This window comes from Dreissena polymorpha, chromosome 6, assembly GCF_020536995.1.
Source record: "Dreissena polymorpha isolate Duluth1 chromosome 6, UMN_Dpol_1.0, whole genome shotgun sequence".
Lineage (NCBI taxonomy): Eukaryota > Metazoa > Mollusca > Bivalvia > Myida > Dreissenidae > Dreissena > Dreissena polymorpha.
In genome coordinates, this window is record NC_068360.1 from 115,348,189 (window position 1) to 115,372,988 (window position 24,800).

The window sequence follows — 24,800 nt, forward strand, 5'->3', positions numbered from 1 at the left end:
TTATAATAATGAATTAAAACTGATATAAGATATCATGTTATGATATGGTTTTCTTTAATACAGTGAATGCAATGTAACCGTCGCAAGAGATTGTTTAGTATACTGTAACCTCAATGATGAACGCTTGGAATGATCATGACATGAATGAAACGCTTTCGTAACAATAGTCCGTTCTGAGCCCAACACAGAGGTGAATGTAATGTAACCGTCGGGAAACACTCTTTTCCATTTTCCTGAATTTCCATTCGCTGTTTCGATTGGCTGTTTCGGCTATGGACAATAGTTGTATGGCAATAAACGAGAAAGACCGGTTATGGAAGAGAAAGACCGGTTATGGCACATTTAGTTTTAGAAAGACGTCGGAGAAGTAAAAGATAAAAAGTAAATAGTAATAACATATATTTCATTTTAAAATACGAATGAAATTATATGTACTGGTTCTAGTCTTCTATCTTCATTGGTCAAATATGGATGTGTATGGTGTACTTAATAAATAAATCAACTACACGTATGGTTTATAAGTTTAATGTACATCGATAATAAATATATAATCAGGCAACTTGATAGTGCGCGTGCATGTGATGAGCGCTACTGCAAGTCGACTATGGCCACAGTAAATAACTATTAAAATGACAAAATTGTTCATTTCATCAAGTCGACTATGGCCACAGTGAATGACTCTGAAAATCAAACAATTTTTCGTAACCGCAAGTCAAATATAGCTACAGTAAATGACTCTTAAAATGTCTCCACTGTTCATTAATGCAAGTCAACTAAGACAACAGCAAATGACTCTTAAAATGACACAATTGTTCATTACTGCAAGTCGACTATGGCCAGAGTTAATCACTCTTAAAATGACACCATCGTTCATTACTGAAAGTCGACTATGGCCACAGCAAATGGCTCTTAAAATGTCACCATCGTTCATTACTGCAAGTCGACCATAGCCACAGTAAATGACTCTTAAAATGTCACCACTGTTCATTAGTGGAAGTCGACTATGGCCACAGTAAATGACTCTTAAAATGACACCATTTTTTATTTCTAAAAGTCGACTATGGCCACAGTAAATTACATTTTAAAAGACATTATCGTCTATAACTGCAAGTCGACCATGATCACAGTAAATGAATCTTAAAATGACACCATTGCTCATAACTGCAAGTCGACAATGGCCACAGTTAATGAATCTTAAAATGACTCCACCGGTAATTACTTCCAGTCGATTATGGCCACAGTAAATGACTCTTAAAATGTTACCATTGTTCATTACTGGAAGTCGACTATGGCCACAGTAAATGACAATTAAAATGTCACAATTGTCCATTACTGCAAGTCGACTATGGCCACAGTAAATGAATCTTAAAATTACACCATTGTTCATTACTGTAAGTCGACTATGGCCACAGTAAATTACTCTTAAAATGTCACCATTGTTCTTTACTGCAAGCCGACTATGGCCTCAGTAAATGACTCTTAAAATAACACCATCGTTCATTACTAAAAGTCGACTATGGCCACAGTAAATGACTCTTAAAATGTGACCAATGTTCATTACTGCAAGCCGACTATGGCCACAGTAAATGACTCTTAAAATGTCACCACTGTTCATTAGTGCAAGTCGACTATGGCCACAGTAAATGACTCTTAAAATGACACCATTTTTTATTTCTCAAAGTCGACAATGGCCACAGTAAATGACTTTTTAAATGACACTATCGTCCATTACTGCAAGTCGACCATGATCACAGTAAATGAATCTTAAAATGACACCATTGCTCATAACTGCAAGTCGACTATGGCTACAGTATATGAATCTTAAAATGACTGCAACGGTAATTACTTCCAGTCGATTATGGCCACAGTAAATGACTCTTAAAATGTAACCATTGTTCATTACTGGAAGTCGACTATGGCCACAGTAAATGCCAATTAAAATGTCACAAATGTCCATTACTGCAAGTCGACTATGGCCACAGTAAATGAATCTTAAAATTACACCATTGTTCATCACTGTAAGTCGACTATGGCCACAGTAAATGACTCTTAAAATGTCACCATTGTTCATTACTGCAAGCCGACTATGGCCACAGTAAATGACTCTTAAAATAACACCATCGTTCATTACTAAAAGTCGACTATGGCCACTGTAAATGACTCTTAAAATGTCACCATTGTTCATTACTGCAAGCCGACTATGGCCACAGTAAATGACTCTTAAACTGACACCACCTTTCATTACTGCAAGTCGACTATGGTCACAGTAAATGACTCTTAAAATAACACCATCGTTCATTACTAAAAGTCGACTATGACCACAGTAAATAACTCTTAAAATGACACCATAGTGCATTACTGAAAGTTGACAATGGCCACAGTAAATGACTCTTAAAATAACACCATCCTTCATTTCTGAAAGTCGACTATGGCCACAATAAATGACTCTTCAAATGAGACCATCGTTCATTACTGCAAGTCGACTATGGCCACAGTAAATGACTCTTAAAATGTCACCATCGTTCTTTACTGCAATTCGACTATGGCCACAGTAAATTACTCTTAAAATGACACCACCGTTCATTACTGGAAGTCGACTATGGCCACAGTAAATGAATCTTAAAATGTCACCACTGTTCATTACTGGAAGTCGACTATGGCCACAGTACATGACTCTTAAATAAACACCATCGTTCATTACTGCAAGTCGACTATAGCCACAGTAAATGACTCTTAAAATGAGACCATCGTTCATTACTGCAAATCGACTATGGCCACAGTAAATGACTTTTAAAATGACACCATCGTTCATTACTGTAATTCCACTATGGCCACAATAAATGACCTCTTAAAATAACACCATCGTACATTACTAAAAGTCGACTATGGCCACAGTAAATGACTCTTAAAATGACACCATCATTCATTACTGCAAGTTGACTAAAGCCATAGTAGATGACTCTTAAAATGCCATTATTGTTCATTGCTGAAAGTCGACTATGGCCAAAGTAAATGACTCTTAAAATGACACCATCGTTCATTACTGGAAGTCGACTATGGCCACAGCAAATGATTATTTAAATGACACCACCGTTCATTTTTTTCAAGTTGACCATGGCCACAGTAAACGACTCTTAAAATGACACCATTGTTCATTACTGGAAGTCGACTATGGCCTCAGTAAATGACTCTTAAAATGACACCAACGTCCATTACTGCAAGTCGACTATGGCCACAGTAAATGTCTCTTAAAATGACACCATCATTCATTACTGCAAGTTGACTATGGCCATAGTAGATGACTCTTAAAATGTCATTATTGTTCATTACTGAAAGACGACTATGGCCAAAGTAAATGACTCTTAAAATGACACCATCGTTCATTACTGGAAGTCGACTATGGCCACAGTAAATGAATCTTAAAATTACACCATTGTTCATTACTGTAAGTCGACTATGGCCACAGTAAATTACTCTTAAAATGTCACCATTGTTCTTTACTGCAAGCCGACTATGGCCTCAGTAAATGACTCTTAAAATAACACCATCGTTCATTACTAAAAGTCGACTATGGCCACAGTAAATGACTCTTAAAATGTGACCAATGTTCATTACTGCAAGCCGACTATGGCCACAGTAAATGACTCTTAAAATGTCACCACTGTTCATTAGTGCAAGTCGACTATGGCCACAGTAAATGACTCTTAAAATGACACCATTTTTTATTTCTCAAAGTCGACAATGGCCACAGTAAATGACTTTTTAAATGACACTATCGTCCATTACTGCAAGTCGACCATGATCACAGTAAATGAATCTTAAAATGACACCATTGCTCATAACTGCAAGTCGACTATGGCTACAGTATATGAATCTTAAAATGACTGCAACGGTAATTACTTCCAGTCGATTATGGCCACAGTAAATGACTCTTAAAATGTTACCATTGTTCATTACTGGAAGTCGACTATGGCCACAGTAAATGCCAATTAAAATGTCACAATTGTCCATTACTGCAAGTCGACTATGGCCACAGTAAATGAATCTTAAAATTACACCATTGTTCATCACTGTAAGTCGACTATGGCCACAGTAAATGACTCTTAAAATGTCACCATTGTTCATTACTGCAAGCCGACTATGGCCACAGTAAATGACTCTTAAAATAACACCATCGTTCATTACTAAAAGTCGACTATGGCCACTGTAAATGACTCTTAAAATGTCACCATTGTTCATTACTGCAAGCCGACTATGGCCACAGTAAATGACTCTTAAACTGACACCACCTTTCATTACTGCAAGTCGACTATGGTCACAGTAAATGACTCTTAAAATAACACCATCGTTCATTACTAAAAGTCGACTATGACCACAGTAAATAACTCTTAAAATGACACCATAGTGCATTACTGAAAGTTGACCATGGCCACAGTAAACGACTCTTAAAATGACACCATTGATCATTACTGGAAGTCGACTACGGCCACAGTTAATGACTCTTAAAATGACACCAACGTCCATTACTGCAAGTCGACTATGGCCACAGTAAATGACTCTTAAAATGACACCACCGGTTATTACTTCCAGTCGACTATAGCCACAGTAAATGATTCTTTAAATTTCACCATTGTTTATACTGGAAGTCGACTATGGCCACAGTAAATGACTCTACAAATGACACCATTGTTATTACTGCAAGTCGACTATGGCCACAGTAAAAGATGTACGAGGACAAGAAAAACGAGAGATATTTACGTTATCTTTATTTCAAAATAAATAACGTTTGCGCTTTAGGTTTTTCTAAAATATTACCTCTCCAACACCAATCGGGTGACAGGTGTGCTGACACGCATTCGGAAGACACAAGATTATTTGTCTCTCGAAGGGCACATCTTCGCCTGCGTTCAGGCGCCAGAGAAGCTCATCTGTTTTCGCCTTACGCTCAGCAGCAGATGAGCAATGTGTTGCCTTTATTCAGATGTGTACCAATGATATCCATAAAGTACAAACCTTCTACAACATTTATATTATTAAAATGTTTCAAATTTAAACCATATAGCTTCGAGTTTTAATAAGTTAGCAAATATAATAAACCTTGACTGTTAATAAGAAAAGTGCAAGAAAATAAATAAGTTCGTGACACAAGAATGAAATTTAATATTGTTTTCTTTAGACGAAAATACGTGCAAAATTAGGGAATCCGGATAGTGCCATCTATAATCTCGCCCTTCTTTTATCAAGGGCGACACTAGACATAAGAAGCGAAACTTGATATTTTTCTTGACAGTCGCGGCGATACTTTATCTTTTTCTTGACAGTCGCGACGATATTTTTCTTGACAGTCGCAGCGACGCACAATGCCAAAAGTCGATATATCGAATTAAATATTTAGTGCGTCGCTGCGACTGTCAAGAAATATATCATGTGTCGCTGCGACTGTCAAGAAAAAGATCAAGTATCGCCGCGACTGTCAAGACAAATATCAAGTATCGCTTCGTGTGTCTAGTGTCGCGTTCAAAGTGCGAATCTCGTGTATCGCGGTCTAATTTAAGACCGCGACACTAGACAAACGAAGCGATACTCGATATTTTGCGCGACAGTCGCGTTCAAATATCGCTGTAATAATATCGCCTGTCCGCTGTCTGGTTTTCAAAACATCAGGGGATACAAAAAAGAGATAATTTCACGTCATCAAGCATGTGCATTATGTCGTGTATATGTCTTTTGATATAATATTATCTTATAATAATGTTTATTTCTGATCAGCAATTAAAATGACTGCATATGATTGATATAGCAAGCTATTCGCTTCTTATACTCCAATCTGGCCATAAATAAATATTTACTATTACATAAATATATTATATTAACCTATATTTGATGATAGGAAAATCGATTGGAATAACGATTTTGGATATAAGACTGAGTTTCCAAGGTTTAGTTAATAGTTGTTCGATTCCACGGTTCAACGTGCTTTTGTTGCAATCATATTTGACATGCACAAAAGTAACAGTGTGAACTTTATGTGAATATAATTATATAATAGACATTTATATTTTATCCGGAACCCTGTTTAGCAATATAAAACAAACGTTTTTCGCCATTCAAACGCGTTTTTGTTAGTCAATATGAATATTATAAAATTGCTGTTTGCATTTTTATTCATGCCGATAATTGATTTGATAAAGCATCATAAAAGGTATTTAAAAGGTAAAACAACACCAGCAACAAAAATACCGTCTAATTAATGTATCAATAGACTGGACATTAATGTTGCTCGTCAATAATCTGGATACTAATAACCTATAAATGATGATTACACATGTACTGAAAAGAAATATTTTGGTTTCATATTGATGTCTTACTTGAAGTTAAACGTTATCTATAAATCTGCAATCCTTTTGGAAGTGATACAGATAATAATGATATATAATCTTAAAATTGATAGAAATTTACTTCATTGTTCAAATTTCTGAATAGTTTTAAACATATATCTTTGTCAATATATATCAAAATTATTATGAAAATAAATCTGTACTCGGTTTACTTATGCTAGAATAATCTTTTATAAGTGTGTCAATGGCAGCAATATTAATAATAAATGGTTACAACTTACTGTAACACTATTTAAAAAACCTGACAGTGGACAGGCGATATTATTACAGCGATATTTGAACGCGACTGTCGCGCAAAATATCGAGTATCGCTTCGTGTGTCTAGTGTCGCCCTTGATGAAAGAAGGGCGATATTATAGATGGCACTATCCGGATTCCGTACTAAATCGCGCGTTTAAAGAATGTACATGTAATAAACATTTAACAGTCTCTCGACCCACACAACCTCAGATGCAAATACATTTTCTGCAAAACTCGACGGAGAAAAAGAACTTAAGTCAATTATGTGCGACGCCAGTAACCCGAACATAAATGTGCACGAGAAAAAGCCTGCGCGAGGTCGTGCGCGTGAGTCTCGCTCATTGTCGAGAGCAGAGAAACGCTCTGAGTCTGCAAAGCCCTACAATCGACAAAGCAGTTAAAGTCGCAATCTGTGTCCAAGAAAAACATATGGGATCCCATTGTAGTCCTGTCGACCGACCTTGACTTGATCTCTGTCCTTAAGATACACACGTTTAGCTAGTCGGATGCCTACAAAATAGAAGTTACCTTAACGTTCCAGTTGTACATTCCATGTCAAATCCCGGCATAAAAGTGTGTGATTTTCATTTTTGTCCGCACGCACGAATGGATGTACGCACACAAACACGCATCACACACACACACACGCATGCCCGCACGCACACACACGCACACAGTTATTTTGCAGTAGCACACCGATTTAGTTATTTACGCATCGCGTACGCGAGCGAAAAGAAGCTTAGCGCTGGATGAAAGTTAATAAGAAGACTTAAAGGACATGATTAAATATTTAAAAATGTAGACGTTTTCCATGAAGAGAGTATTGTGAATAAACGATCCAAAGCCAAATAGATTAAGTGAAAAATGATTACATGTAAACGACGTCATAGCAATTCAGTATAAGATAACGTTAGTATAACATGGAGAGAACTTCGTTATTTTTTTGCATAATCGTGTTCTTTTTTGGAATGCATTGATCGAATGATTATGTTTGATTAAATAATTTATTTCCAGTTATATGCATGTGTTATTATGTTGGAACGTGAACTTATTCAGCTGGTATGGATATGAAAACAAATGTATAGGAAAAAGCCTATATTAAAAATAAGACGACCAACTCAAAGAACATCAACTGAACAAACTTCCCGCGTATTTACTTAGGAATCTGTCTGTTAACGCATTCAAGCTTATTTTAATGAAATTGATGATTGTAAAATTGTTTACCGTCCGGAACTATTTCTCAGTAAATATCGCGTGGAATTTCATAAAACTTAAAATAAATGTGTATTTTGATACTGCGATGATGCACGTGTAAATTGTGTTTTTTATAGCCTTGGAAACTTCAAAGTTACGTCCCCCTTATTGATTGAAATTGAGGATTTGTTCTTGCCCGGAGCTGTTCTTCAGAAAGTATTGCATGGAGGCTCATGAAACTAATAATAACTATGCATCATCATAAAACGACCGTGCATGCGTAAATTCTATTTGGATAGCCTTGAAAATTCCAGACAGACTTATGTGATGGATATTGAGGTTGTTTTTTCCCACTGTTTCTCAGTAGGTATTGCATTTAAGGTGTATGAAACTTAACATAAACATGCACCCTCATAGTACCATGGTGCACACGTAAATTTTGTTTGGATAGTCTTCGTAACTGGTAGTCTTATGTTTCCTTAATTAATGGAAATTGAGGAATTCTTCCATCAAAAGCTGTTTCTCAATAACTATTTCATGGATGTTCAATATACGTAAAATAAATATGTATCAACATACTGCGATGGTGCAAGCCCAAATTCTGTTACGGAAGCCTTTACAAATCGAGAGTTGTGCCCCCTTTATTACTTTAAATTGAATTTGTTTCCTGTTCGGAGAAGTTTCTCAGTTACTATTGCGTGGAAGTTCATAAAATATACTTACATATACATGCATAACATTACACTGCGCTGGTTCACATGTAAATTCTGTTTGAACAGCCTTGGTATTTTGAGAGTTATGCCCCTTAATAAATCAAAATTTAAGTAATATTGTCAGCCCAGAGCTGTTTAGAAGTAACATTTGCTTGGATTTTAATGAAACTAAAAAATAAATGTGTGTCATCATACAGGGATGGCCCATGCATAAATTTCGCCGGGATCGGATTGGTATCTCTAGAGTAATGCCCCTTTTCTTATTAAAAATACTGTATCTCAAGAACTTTTGTATGAAATATCGTGAATTTTGAGTTAAATGGTATGTGACATATTGTGGTGAAACACTTGCAAGTTTTATTGAGTTATGGTCCCTGTATTGATTGAAATTGATAATTGATATGTATTTGCTGCTGTATGGAATTGAATGAAATAAAAATTAAACGTGTAACAGCATTATTCTGTGGTTCTTGCACAACATTCGTCAGGATGATTTGGTCGGTTCAGAGTTGTATACTTTGATTGAATCTTCAGATTTTTTTTAACTCGGCGGGGGATATTCATTCATCTAATTTGCTTGTGTAATACGTTAAATTTTCTTTATTCATTTTACTATATGACTACTGAAGCAAATTAAGCAAGAAATATGTATGGGCGTTAGCACAAATGCAATTAAAATCAACCAATGCATTTGAACGAAGCAATTGTGCATTTGGAACAATGCATGTACTTACAATCTCGTGATTTTTTCGGCGTAGCTGTTTTACGTCACTTTTGACCTTAGGTGACCTTTAAACATGACCAATAACATTCCAATAAAATATCCCGCGGCTAGATCAGAATGAATACACTTTATTTATTCAATTGGCTGATTTGAGCATAATTCCTCAGAACATCGGCAAAACGACCGCGTCTTTGTATCAGTGTTAAATGCGTGTTCAGCATGAATATACTTTATCTCTCAACACAAAGGATTGAGGTATTGAAAAATTACACAATCATCTCAAGACATCCATACATTTTGTGTGTGCCCTTTTTAATTTAGAAGATTGTCAGCGCAATAGCGTTTGTACTTAAAGGCTGTGTTTTCATATTTATTTATTACTACCGTATTGCATTCTGTGATCACGTATTTTTTTATCATAAAAATATTGTTTTTTCCTATCCTGATTTTCGTTTTGACCAAACTATACTATAGACAGCCTCAAAAATGCTTTATAATCGCTAAAACCGAAAACAACCAAAATATAACAAGAAATATCTTTTGAAATGTCTAGTAGGCGTAAATGCTGACTTTTAAATAAAGTTTGCAATTTACTGTTCTGAATAAATAAATAAAATGAAAACAAAAGTTGAACTATTGTGTTGTTGTTTTTTCACTTGTAAGGTGCATATTCGCCGCACGAAATGTGTTTTAGCATTTTCAAACCACACATTAGTGTAAGTAGATAAAAAAATATACTACGAGACTGCACATCATATGTCTTCTCACATGCCTTATTATGAGTATATTTCTTCACTATCAAAATATATCGTATGTTAATATTTGATTCAAATGCAGTTTTATTTCGAAACATTTAAATCACACTTTCATAGCCGCTTCATGCGAAAATGGATCTTCTGCGTTTCAGCCAGCGTTTCTTAAACCCAACATGTGCATTTGCGCAGTCAGATTAGAGGCGATGCTGTTCGCTATAAAATCACTCAATATGTTATGGTCTCATTATGTATCTCCTGACCAAACTGCGCAGACTGGGTTGGCTTTATATATGATGGGCGCATATGGAATAAGACCCATTTTCGCATTAAGAGGGTCATTAAAAAACTCATTGCGAATTCTAAATGCCACATTTTAGCACAATGCTTTTCGATACAAAATTTAATTCAAAAAAGCGAACTTGTAAATAAGAGCAGCCTATCCAGGCGTTCAGGAACGATTTCCAGACGTGCTGACCAAGTTCGGCAAACATTGTGGTTGGATCATTAAACGATTTTCCTCTTATCGTGACACTTTACTATTTCGGTAATGATTGTTTTCTCATCTTGAAGCAAAACGGAAATTCTGCGTGATGGATATTAACGCGTAATTGTAACTGGACCACAATTCGTCTCGTTTGAACATACAGAGAGAAGTCCGGAATTCCTTACGTTATTATTATTCATGATATTTTAGAGGTCAATTACGGTGGCACTATTCGTCTTGTAAGATACAACATATTAGTCGTATTTCAAAGGGCAATTAGGGTGGACATAGTTGACTTGCAATAAAGAACATTGGTTTCATTTCAATGGGCAATAACTGTGGCCATAGTAAACTAGCAATCAATGACATCAATGCTATTTCACACGTCAATTACTGTGGACATAGCCAACTTGCAATGATGAACATTGGTGATACTTCAAAAACAAAATCGTGAACATAGTCGACTTACATTAATGAAAAGTTTTGACATTTTAAGAGTCATTTACTGTGACCATAGTCGACTTCCAGTAATTAATAATGATGACATTTTAAGAGTCATTTACTGTGGCCATAATCGACTTCCAGTAATGAACAGTGGTGACATTTTAAGAGTCATTTACTGTGGCCATAGTCGACTTGCAGTAATGAGTAATGGTGTCTTTTATGATTCATTTACTGTGGCCATGGCCGACTTTCAGCAATGGACGATGGTGTCATTTAAAGAGTCATTTAATGTGGCCATAGTCGACTTGCAGTAATAAAAAATGGTGTCATTTTAAGAGTCAATTACTGTGGCCATAGTCGACTTGCACTAATGAACAGTGGTAACATTTTAAGAGTCATTTACTGTGGCCATAATCGACTTGCACTAATGAACAGTGGTGACATTCTAAGAGTGATTTACTGTGGCCATAGTCGACTGGAAGTAATTACCGGTGGTGTCATTTTAAGAGTCATTTACTGTGGCCATAGTCGACTTCCTCTAATGAACAGTGGTGACATTTTAAGAGTCATTGACTGTGACCATAGTCGACTTCCAGTAATAAATACTGATGACATTTTCAGAGTCATTTACTGTGGCCATAGTCGACTTGCAGTGATGAACGATGGTCTCATTTTAAGAGTCATTTACTGTGGCCATAGTCGACTTTCAGAAATGAACGATGATGTCATTTTAAGAGTCATTTACTATGGCCATAGTCAAATTTCAGTAATTAACGATGGTGTTATTTTAAGAATATTTTACTGTGGCCATAGTCGACTTGCACTAATGAACCATTGTGTCATTTTAAGAGTCATTTACTGTGACCATAGTCGACTTTTAGTAATGAACAATTGTGTTATTTTAAGAGTCATTTACTGTGGTCATAGTCGAATTGCAGTAATGAACAATGGTGTCATTTTTAGAGTCATTTATTGTGGCCATAGTCGACTTGCAGTAATGAAAAATGGTGTCTTTTTAAGAATCATTTACTGTGGCCATGGTCGACTTGCAGTAATGGACGATGGTGTCATTTAAAGAGTCATTTACTGTGGCCATAGTCGAATTTCAGTTATGAACGATGGTGTTATTTTAAGAATAATTTACTGTGGCCATAGTCGACTTTCAGTAATTAACGATGGTGTCATTGTAAGAGTCATTTACTGTGGCCATAGTCGACCTTTGGTAATGAACGATGGGGTTATTTTAAGAGTCATTTACTGTGGCTATAGTCGAATTGCAGTAATGAACGATGGTGTTATTTTAAAAGTCATTTATTTCGGCCATAGTCGACTTGCAGTAATGAGAAATGGTGTATTTGTAAGATTGATTTACTGTGGCTATAGTCGACTTTTAGTAATGAACGATGGTGTCATTTCAAATGTTATTTACTGTGTCCATAGTCGACTTTTAGTAATGAACGATGGTGTTATTTTAAGAGTCATTTACTGTGGCCATAGTCGAATTGCAGTTATGAACGATGATGTCATTTTAATAGTCATTTACTGTGGCCATAGTCGACTTGCAGTGATGAACGATGGTCTCATTTTAAGAGTCATTTACTGTGGCCATTATAGTCGAATTCAGTAATGAACGATGGTGTAATTTTAAGACTAATTTACTGTGCCCATAGTCGACTTTCAGTAATTAACGATGGTGTTGTTTTTTTACGAGTCATTTACTGAGGCCATAGTCGATGTTAAGTAATGAACGATGGGGTTATTCTAAGAGTCATTTATTGCGGCCATAGTCGACTTGAAGTAATGAGAAATGGTGTCTTTTTAAGAGTCATTTACTGTGGCTATAGTCGACTTTTAGTAATGAACGATGGTGTCATGTTAAAAGTCATTTACTGTGGCCATAGTCGACGTTAAGTAATGAACGATGGTGTTTTTTAAGGGTCTTTTACTGCGGCCATAGTCGACTTGCAGTAATGAACGATGGTATCATTTTAAGAGTCATTTACTGTGACCATAGTCTACTTGCAGTAATGTACGACGGTGTCATTTTAAGAGTCATTTATTGTGGCCATAGTCGACTTTTAGTAATGAACGATGGTGTCATTTTAAGGGTCATTTACTGTGGTCATAGTCGACTTTTAGTAATGAACGATGGTGTTATTTTAACAGGTCAATTACTGTGGACATAGCCAACTTGCAATGATGAATATTGGTGATATTTCAAAAAAATTCATGATCATAGTCGACTTGCATTAATGAATAGTTTTGACATTTTAAGAGTCATTTACTGTGACCATAGTCGACTTCCAGTAATAGATAATGATGACATTTTAAGAGTCATTTACTGTGGCCATAGTCGACTTCCAGTAATGAACAGTGGTGACATTTTAAGAGTCATTTACTGTGGCCATAGTCGACTTGCAGTAATGAGCAATGGTGTCTTTTAAGATTCATTTACTGTGGCTATGGCCGACTTACAGCAATGGACAATGGTGTCATTTTAAGAGTCATTTACTGTGGCCATAGTCGACTGGAAGTAATTACCGGTGGTGTCATTTTAAGAGTCGTTTACTGTGGCCATAGTCGACTTGCTCTAATGAACAGTGGTGACATTTTAAGAGTCATTTACTGTGACCATAGTCGACTTCGTGTTATGAACAATGGTGCCATTTTAACAGTCATCTACTGTGGCCATAGTCGACTTCCAGTAATGAACGATGGTCTCATTTTAAGAGTCATTTACTCTGGCCATAGTCGACTTGCAGTAATGAACGATGGTCTCATTTTAAGAGTCATTTACTGTGGCCATAGTCGACTTTCAGTAATAAACGATGGTGTTATTTTAAGAGTCATTTACTGTGGCCATAGTCGACTTTTAGTAATGAACGATGATGTCATTTTAAGAGTCATTTACTGTTGCCATAGTCGACTTTCAGTAATTAACGATGGTGTCATTTAAAGAGTCAATTATTGCGGCCATAGTCGACTTTCAGTAATGAACGATGGTGTCATTTTAAAAGTCATTTACTGTGGTCATAGTCGAATTGCAGTAATGAACGATGGTGTCATTTTAAGAGTCATTTACTGTGGCCATAGTCGACTTGCAGTAATGAACCAAGGTGCGATTTTCAGTGTTATTTACTGTGGCCATATTCGACTTTTTGTAAAGACTAAAGACTATTTATAGTCAAGAACAATAATTCGATTTTATAATTATCTTCAGTGGTAAAGGATGAGGTGTGCTAACGAATACAATTTGAAAAAATATTTTCTCACGCCGTGGTTATATAGACATCTAGAAGGAAAGAACTAAAAAAATAGACTCTTTTTTCTAAATGTATTAGCCCGTCGTTACCAGACATATTAAAAACAAACGTATTCGCTTTAAAATTTAACATAAATCTTTTGAACATCATGCACAAACTATGTACCGTTGAACTGTTTTGCTAAATAAAAACAAATGTTGCGTAATTTGGTGTTTCACTGCCTTTATGCAGACAATGGAAAAGAGACGTTTCAGACAATGGAAAAGAGACGTTCCCGTAACCGTCGTGCAAGAGATTGATGTGGTGAATGCTTAACTATAGATGTTCCGGGATTACTGTTGTAAATTGTCAGATTTTACAGTGCATTTAATAAAGTTACATTTTGTGTATCGGTTTGCGTATTTAGCACAGCGGATTACCTACAAAATATAGGTAACATTACATTCGTTAAGCGTACGGTTATTATTTTGAAATCGAAAGTACTTTCGATTTCATATAGACATATAACAGGTTTATGGAAAAGCAAGGGAATAAATATTAACTTAACCGAGAAGACTAATATTTAATTTCAACGAGTATTATAGTAACGCTAATATTTTGTACCGAACAATGCAATAAAACTATTTAGTAATATTAACATACACATAACAATGGCTGAAGGAGGAAATATCGATGCAGGTGTTAACGTGTCGAGTGACATGACAGGAGATTGTATTGTCATCCGATCTTGCGAGCCATGTATGAGAAAGAAATCTGCAAATACAGCTTCTGTGATCTGCAAAGTGTGCAACGAACAAATTGTGTGGTCCGTGTAGTCATCTTCACGTAATATATAAACCTGGAGAACATGAGATGGTTGTCATTGAAAATGTGAATTCAATCCCTGTTGAGGTGAACATGAAAGATATGAATATGTGCCAAGAGCACGGTAAAAAGATCAAGTTTTTCTGTGAAGACCACTCAAAACTCTGCTGCAATACCTGTGCGTTCAAACACAGGAAGTGCGACAACGTCGATGAACTGGCTAGTATATCAAGCAAAGAAGGTCAAGAACTCCAACACTTGAACAAGACGCTTCTAAAACTTGAGAACGAAATTGCCTCAATCATGGCGGAGTGTAAGCTATCAGAAGATGTATTGAGTGAGACCACTGCGAGCATTGCAAAACAGATTGATGAAATGAGGGATCGTATTATCGAGCTATTTGATAAGGCCAAAACAAAGATGATTGAAGAGGCGGTTACTTTTAAAGCGGACGAGATAAAGCGTTTAGGCGAAATAAATAAATCTTCTTCGAACATGAAGGAAAACATAAATGAACTGCTTCCGGTTAGTTCTGCTCTTGTCGAACATGGAACACCGCAACAAAAGTATATCATGGCCAAAATTATCAAGGAGAAAATAAAAGATATAACAAGCAATATAACCGAACAGCGAAGCAAATTTGTCACTCCAACTGTTTCCTTAGACTTTTCAAAACAGTTAGTATCCCTTCTTAAAGAAGAAGGCATAATAAAACTGCAAGTAGAGCGACACCATACAGGTTTGTTTCCTTAAATTGTGATACAATAACAACGTTGTGCTAAAATAAATTACACGTCCGATGGTCGTGTGTTTTAGTTTTTTAGTTTTTACAATGTCAGAATTTTAAATGGTGATTATGATTCACACAAATCGTGGTTTATTTAAATGTAATGTGAATCGCTTTGGCATAAAATTTGAATAACAAAGGCTTTAATTTATCAAATCGTCACACCTTTATATTGTAATACAGTTTCTTGTCTTTTTTATCTGTTTTATTTCAGTCCGTTTCACGTTGACCAAAACCAATCCCCATTATATTCAAGTTTCAAGTTTGTTTATTTGTGATATAGGCCTCCGGCCCCTGACACATATATATTACAATCCATGCAAAACAATGGTGTGTGCACAATTCATACATAGAAATATTTACATGTTATAAAGTAAATATACAACGTTATAGTCCCTGCATATAACCTACCCCAATAGAAGAGACTTTCGAGTAGTATTCTAAAAATGTATAGCGGAATTTAGATTATATGGGTAGGGCCTATAATAAATTGACACAAATGGTATACCGAGTAGTAGGCCCTATCGAAACAAAATATAGGGCTTTGTCGGTAGGAACTACATTTTAAACGTAAGTGAACTTTTACAATTATTTAACACAGAGCCAAGTCTTGTGAAAACCCACATTACTAGGTTATATTAAAGCTCAAGAATTAATGTTCGCGTTTCAAGGGCGTTAACAATGTAAGAAGCAGTTTGTTTTATTGTCTGTTCATTTTTACTTGACAACAGTATGAACAATTTGAGTATACTTGGGTTTATGGAAAAATTACGTTGTATATATGTTTTTCGGATGTCATGCAGTACAGGGCACTTTAATATGAAATGTAATTCGTTTTCTACTTCACCAGTATTGCAAATTGGGCAAAACCGTTGTTCTCTAGTTATACCGCGATATCTGCCAGTTTCAATTTCTATCGGAAGAGTTCCGGAACGAAGTTGTGCAAAACTGCGCCTAAATTTTCGCACAGATAGGATGTCTAGGTATGCTTCATGTTCGTATTGGGACTTAATATGTTTGTAAAGTTCCAATTTGGGAGATGTATGTACTATACTCCACCAGTTCTGTAAGTATTGGGACTTAGCCCGTTCTCTAAATCCATTTATAAATTTGAGTGGGTTTGAGACATGCTGGTTCATCCAAATGTACTGAAATCCATTTTTGCTTAGTAAGTCCTTAATTTCATTGGCCCAATTAAAGAAGAGATTTATGTTTGTGTTCAATAAGAAATTGTAGCATTTTTTTACGTATCTGGTGTCGGGCATGCCTATTATTTTTAGCCAATATTTTATGCATCGAATTTGTGACGATATAACAATAGGGTATCGACCACAATCTCCGAGACTCGTGATATTTGATGTTTTTTCACCGACACAGAGGTACCTTTTACAGGCGTGTCGGTGGACCGATTCGATACATGGTAATTCTTGATAACCCCAAATTTCGCTGCCATGTAATAAAACAGGACCTATTTTGCTGTCGAACAGTTTAAAAAAGACTGAATTAGATAGTTGACCATATTTATACAGGGACGATAATATGCCATTCAAGGCACGTTTCCCCTTAGTTGCATTTTCATTAGCCATTTTCGTTAATGAAAGAGAAGAAAAGAAGCAGACACCGACGTAGGTGAAGGACTGCACAACGTCAATTAACGAACCCGCATAACTCCATTGTTCATTCCTAGCTAGTTTCCCCCCCTTTCTGAAGACCATAATTTTTGATTTCGGTATGTTCACCTGTAATCCTGTTCTTGTGCAGAATTGGTGCAATGAATCGAGTTTGCGTTGTAAACCCAAAACTGTATCAGCTAAAAGAGCAACATCGTCTGCAAACATAAGCAGTAAAATTTCAGCATCATTTGGTCCAATTTGTATCCCCCTCACGCCGCTATTTAATAGTTCTTGTACCAATTCGTTGATAAAAAAGGAAAATAATTGTGGTGAGACCAAACACCCTTTTTTAGACCGATTTTGCAATCAATATAGTCCGTGTACCCGCTGCTGCATCGGACACGAGCCTTGACGTTTTCGTACATAGCCTTTAGTATATTAAAAAGTTTACCCTGTATGTTAGCTTCTTGTAAGATTTGCCATAGAATACTGCGGTCTACGGAGTCATAAGCAGTTTTAAAATCAATAAAACCTACGTTAAGTTCCCCGCGTTTTTTGGACAATATTTTTGAAATTAGCGTTTGCAGTACAAACGCGTTATCTATTGTCGAATAACCAACTCGAAATCCGGATTGACTCTCATGTATTTTAGCAAACGCGTTAGCAAAGAACGTTAATCGCACTAGTAAACAATTTACCAAATATATCCAACAATGAGATGCCTCGGTAGTTTTGAGGCGAGTTAGGATCACCCTTTTTATGTATTGGAACTATTATAGCGGAGCTCCAGTCTGATGGAAAATAGCCTGTATTAAATATTCGGTTAAATAAATGCACTAATATTGGTAAAATAAATGTATGCGAATATTTAAAGAATGCAGGGGGAATTTCATCTTGACCTGGGCTCTTGGATTCATGAAGAGCTTTTATACTTAATATAATTTCTTCATCGGTAATTTCACCATTGAATAGTTCTTCTTCTACTTCGGACAAGTGACTGGTAATATTATGGTCAGACGGTATATTGTCAGTGTTCGCATTTGCCGTAAACAGCGTTTCAAAATGCAATTTCCAGTCGTCAGAGCGAATTGAATTTTCGTTATTATTTGTTCCGGACATATTCTTGAGTTTCTTCCAAAAGGATTTAGGGTTATTGATATTTGCGCATAAGTCATCAAGCTTGGTCTTATAAAAAAGATGTTTCTTATGGTTACAACAATCCTTGAATTCTTTTTTCGACTGAACGTATTTATTCAAATTAGTTTCCGACGAGTTAACGCGAAAATTATGCAAACACGAAAGTTTTGCCCGTTTATAATCGCGACATTTTTTGTCAAACCATTGTGGCCGGAGCGTGGATACTTTGCCTTTAGATTCTTTGAGGCAAACAGATGAACATTAATGAAAGATACCAACAATATGACTAACGATACTATTGATATTATTGGAATTGTCATTTATAAAGCTGAGTGTCCGAGACATAAACTCAATTGTAAACGTATCTTGTAGGGAACCCCTGAAAAGACTTAAGTTGTTTTGCTCAAAACAATATGTTTTGCGGTTCTTTCTAGGGTTCGGCATATCATTGTTTTTTTCTACTTTACCTTTAAATTTGTTTTCTAGCGGGAAATGTCATGACTCCGTTCGCTCGCCGTTTCGAAAATTTATGACCTCGTTGAACAAATATTCAGACAAAATAGCATAATCAATGAAACTTTTGCCATTGGCGTTAACAAACGTAAAATGCCCATACTTTTTATCTTCACCAAGTCTACCATTCGCGAAAAGCAGATGGTTTGAAATGCAAAAATGTAATAAAAATTGGCCCTGACTATTACATACTTTGTCCATTGAATTACGTTTGTCAAATGAGCTGGATAGTACGCCATCGTACTCCCTAAGTATTGGTAGTTTCTCCCAAGAAAAATCAACAATAAAGTCTGCCTGATCTGATGTTCTTGCGTTTAAATCACCAAGAAGTACAAAGTAGTACTCGTTTAAATTAAGGGGTAGCTCACTCAATGCATATTCGAGGTATTTAATGCCAGAAAAGCGCTCATTTTCATACGATGGTGAATTGTCTGGTGGTAGGTAAGAAAAGATTAAAAGCAAATCTTTTGTTGTGGCTACAATGGACTTTTTAAAAAACATACAAAATTTGTGTGGGGTATCAATATGTGACACATAGTTTTTAAGAGAGTTATGAACGCACACACAAAAACCTGACATAGATCTACCTACATTTTGGAGACGAAGTGACTTTTTTGCATACATAACATAATCCGGAAAACTATTCAAACTGTTCAGGTCATGTTCATACCATGTTTCCAGTTAGCAAAATATTGTGAATGTTTTTAAATAATCAATAAAATCGGAGAACTCTAATTTTGGTAATAGACCTTCAATATTCCAGCAGCACACATTTAACGAGTCCGAATAATTGTCAGATAGGCTTGACCATCCTCCTATTCGTTGATGGAAGTGATTTGGTCCCCATCCATCCTTACATGTTCGGAGATGTCATCCACATCATGTACATTTTGGTCAACGTCGATGGGTGTCGGTGGGGCTTTGCGTCTACCGGTGACGGTTCTGCGTTGCGAGTTAGGCTGTTGTAATATATCTTTTACGTGCAGCTGCCCTTCATAGAAGTAGCCAAACTTGCCATGCTCTCGAAGGGAACTTAGTGTATTTCTCTGGGTCCTCGTGAGGTCGTCACCTATGCGAATGCCTTGCTTGCGTAATTCTTCGCGACCTCTATACGCACGTGCCTTGTCGTCCTCAAATCGAAAGGTGAGAATGGTCAAAAGGAGGGTAGCCCTCTTTAGTGCTGTTAAGTACTTGAATACGTTTAATGTCATCAGGAACCCAGTTTGTGGTTGGGCTTGCGACCTTAAGTATGTCTGATATTGCTCTTGATTTGTGCTCCTTTTCATCAAGCCTTTGGTCAATGTGCCATCCAAAGATCCTCATGTTACTCGCAATCGCTTTACGGTTTAAAGATTCGATATTTTCCTGGAGAGACTTTATAAGATCATCATGTTCGTCACATTGGTTATGCAAATGGTCAACATCAAGTCGCAGGTTTTCTGTAAGATCCTGCCCATCGGAGATGTTGCGTTCAATGTCAAAAATACGAGTATCTGTGTTTTCGCATTTCGTGTTTAGTGTACCTATTTTACCGCGTAAAGCTGTATTTTCGACTTTAAGATTGTTGACATCATGTTTAATTTCTGACATTTCTGCGCGAATCAACCTCATTTCGTTCAAAAGACCAGCCTCTGATAACTTGATAGCTGCGAGAATCGCGTCAAGTTCCGTTGGGCCGGGGTTTAGTTCCACGTCTCCTGCTAATAAAAGCACAGTTTCCTTAATGTTGAATCCAAGGTTTACCTGCGAGGGAGCGTGCGGTAGACCAATATTAGCTTGGTGGATTGATGTTACACTATTTGAACATGCTGGAAAGTAAGCCTCATTTTCCATGAACTGGCACATGCTATTACCTGCTAACGGAAGGGTTGCCACAAAATTGGCTGCATGCATGGCGGCCACGTAGTAGTGTAGTATAAGGAGAATACATATGCTGGAGGCAAAGACGCGTAAGTGGATGTCCGATGATTTCACATACGGGGAATAATGTTTGTCTTTATTTCCAGGTTTATTTTTCGATTGTCTATGCCTTCTCGATGGCAAAAACGACCCAATCCGTATGCGAAATGTTACTGCATCAACACCCATTTTAATAGTTTTCCTCGATTAATACTGGGATAGCTAACACACTACTAGTGTAGACAGTGGTTAATATTTACCTAGGTATTGTGTTGACCATTGTCCACCGTCTGTTAATCCGATTATCGATACATGTAACTGTCCAGCGGCTATTTATGCAGGTGCACACTGTTTTTGTTCTGTATGCAGTTTAAATATTTAAACTAGTTGAAAGTTTATTTCCTAAATACTCCACTAACTTTTCACAATTTCCTCAATTCAACAAGGTGTTATAATCTGTATAGTTTATATAGTTAGCAATTACAATCTTCGGAAGTTATCGTCACTTTAAACACGTTAAATCACACCAATATTCACAGAGCAAAAACATACGTCTGACCTGTGCGCACACACCGACAACCCATTATATATAATACACACATGCAAAAATATTATTTACTACTGTCGATTCCATTAAACTGCATGCTGTCCCGGACTTTGTGTGGTTTTGAAATATACATGTTCTATTAATAGTTTTTGTTTTCTTTCAGATGTTGTGCAAATATATTCGACGGAAATACAAGAATCTTCTGAAGTTAAAGAGGAAACAACATATTTACATAAAGGTATGCGCGTATGTGTAAACACTGACATTGAATAACACGATGCATATTTAAACAATACAGGCAATGTTCAAAGATTGACGAATTGACAATGGTCCAACTTTTGTGTCCAATTTTAATAAATAAAAGAATTGTAAAAATTAAGAGCAATATAACACTTCATACGTTACACAATTATTTTTTTACGAATAATCATAGTTTTTGTATTGATACACTTATAAAGCGTTACAAACTTGAAATCGATTGAATACATTATTTTCTTGTTAATCCTTTCAAAATCGTTGTCAAAGCGTGATTTGTCTACAAACTAAGATCTGTTTGTCTTTTCGCAATCTCTTGGAGTTTGAAACAACAGTTGTTATACTCAATTATTTAACAATAAAAACGCACTTCATTAGTGTCAGACAACACATCTAAGTACATTTACTCATTGAACCATTTGTCTCGTTCAAATTACCCTTTATTTTTGTTTTAATTGTACATATCAATATATATTCACAATCAGGAATTAAAGTGCTACGAAACTTTGAATTAAAACTACGTGTATTGCCTGGAACAGCTTACTGCGATCACTATGTGTGCGGATACTTTTAATGCAATCATTGTGCAAGAAATTGCCATGTGCGCTCGCGTATTTAATTTTTTTTTGTTAAATGCTGAAAAAAAAAATTTCTCAGGCACTGCAACTTCTTTTTTTAATGATCCGCTTCAACATGAATGATTTTCATTATTTCGGACAATTGCAACTGGTTTTAAAGGTGAAAATGGTTCATTTGTCGGTATGTCGAATTGATACGATATCGACACAACGGACTATATCTCAATATTAACTGATGAGTACACAACATATAGGCTTTGTCAGCTTTCGATGCAGTTGTTCGTTAGTTGTCCATTACAATGAGTAATGAAGGTGTTGTAAACTTACGTGGCGGCCAAATATATATATAAGATCCAGAGTTATTGAGAAATAATAATTGTGGCGGATCCGTGGTCCAGTGGTAACACACTGACTTCACAATCCAGAGATCGCTGGTTCGATCCCCCGCTGCACCTAACGTACTAACTCGTCTTTCGCATGAGACGTTAAACCGAGGTGCAGTGTACTAGGTGCTGTACACCGGGCACTAAAAGACCCAGGGTCACCTCTGGAACGGGGTTTCTCCTGTATTTTGCACTATCCCCCGTAACCAACTAACACGTCTTTCTGGGGGCGATGGCCATATGGGAGACAATCCCGGTGCACTCGATAAAAAAATAATGAAGAAATGAAGAAATATATAACCCGTTCATGTGCCAAAGTTTTCTATAGTAGTTGCTTTGTTTAGTCATTGTATTTGTAAGTATATCGGACTTTATTTGGCGTTTGAAATATAGTGTTTTTAAATCGTGTAAATTATACGAATTTCTTCACGAGTGTTAATTTGTTGTGTGTTGATATTGTGTGAGTGTTGTGGTATGAGCATTGTTATAATCGTATAACATAGTTAATGTCGTCAAAAAGTAGCATACACAATATATAGTGTACAACGTTATTCTTGATTACTATGTTAAACAATAAAATAAATATACGCATATGGACTAGTGACTTCTAAAGGACAAATATTTATTATATTTTACACATATAATTAAGAACATAATATATCATTTTACATTATTAATTTCCTCTTAAACTATTTTTTGCATTTTTAAAACATAAAAAGTTGAAAGAATTTGCATGTACAAAAACAACTCGCTAATCAGACCGGGTATCCAAGTGTCAAGGGTCATTCACAGTTTGCGGCATCTGTTTTGATAACGGATTAGTAAAACGCCCTCATATGGTGTAAAACGACACTTATTGGCACCTATTGATAATTACTTGTGCATTTAAAATAGTTTCTTAACTTTTAACGATATAAAACTTGCTACATTAAATTCGGAAGACTTAAACCGAAAGAAATAAAAATGCTTTATTCTATGTGATATTATAAACAATTATATCAGATTGTCTATATTATTACGCATTTCAGTAGCATTAAAATATATTAAGCAAAGTTTATAATGTATTTTTTATTAGTCGACTGCATTAGAATGTCAAATTTATTTAACGTTGGCCACCTTCAAAAATATCGTTTTAAATATTCCTTTCTAATTTCTCTATACAGAGGACAAACAAATACAAAGTGCGTGACGCTCGATTGGTCATTGTCGGCTCGGGTACTACTTACATGTACCCCGGGTACTCTTAAATACTTACATGTACCCCGGGTACGGTAAATATTCTTAATCGTACCCGGGAAATTTAACGCTAAATCGGTCGTTGTCGGCTATTTTTTGGAATTAATTATATTTACATATATGTCACTTTTCTGTAAAATGGCATCTATATTATCGAAACTTTTCGAAGTTTTTAAGAGAGTTATGAACGCACACACAAAAACCTGACATAGATCTACCTACATTTTGGAGACGAAGTGACTTTTTTGCATACATAACATAATCCGGAAAACTATTCAAACTGTTCAGGTCATGTTCATACCATGTTTCCAGTTAGCAAAATATTGTGAATGTTTTTAAATAATCAATAAAATCGGAGAACTCTAATTTTGGTAATAGACCTTCAATATTCCAGCAGCACACATTTAACGAGTCCGAATAATTGTCAGATAGGCCTTGACCATCCTCCTATTCGTTGATGGAAGTGATTTGGTCCCCATCCATCCTTACATGTTCGGAGATGTCATCCACATCATGTACATTTTGGTCAACGTCGATGGGTGTCGGTGGGGCTTTGCGTCTACCGGTGACGGTTCTGCGTTGCGAGTTAGGCTGTTGTAATATATCTTTTACGTGCAGCTGCCCTTCATAGAAGTAGCCAAACTTGCCATGCTCTCGAAGGGAACTTAGTGTATTTCTCTGGGTCCTCGTGAGGTCGTCACCTATGCGAATGCCTTGCTTGCGTAATTCTTCGCGACCTCTATACGCACGTGCCTTGTCGTCCTCAAATCGAAAGGTGAGAATGGTCAAAAGGAGGGTAGCCCTCTTTAGTGCTGTTAAGTACTTGAATACGT

The 24,800-nt window shown here is 36.2% G+C and overlaps 2 protein-coding genes across 11 annotated transcripts in view; one reads left to right on the plus strand and one right to left on the minus strand.

Moving 5' to 3' along the window:
- Positions 1 to 24,800, plus strand: part of LOC127833809 (uncharacterized) — a 104,067-nt gene that overhangs the window by 33,562 nt on the left and 45,705 nt on the right. The window contains exons 1-2 of one of the 4 annotated variants that reach the window (XM_052359261.1): positions 14,457 to 15,758; positions 21,679 to 21,753. The exons of 1 other annotated variant lie outside the window; for it this stretch is intronic. In XM_052359261.1, coding sequence (XP_052215221.1) covers positions 15,068 to 15,758; positions 21,679 to 21,753 — 766 coding nt within the window. In that variant the 5' untranslated portion in view covers positions 14,457 to 15,067. Of the gene's footprint in view, positions 1 to 14,456; positions 15,759 to 21,678; positions 21,754 to 24,800 lie in introns of those variants that run through there. 2 more of the 4 variants (XM_052359259.1, XM_052359260.1) reach the window with 2 other exon arrangements.
- LOC127833811 (S-formylglutathione hydrolase-like) overlaps positions 1 to 24,800 on the minus strand; it is a 67,375-nt gene that overhangs the window by 21,916 nt on the left and 20,659 nt on the right. The window lies entirely within an intron of this gene.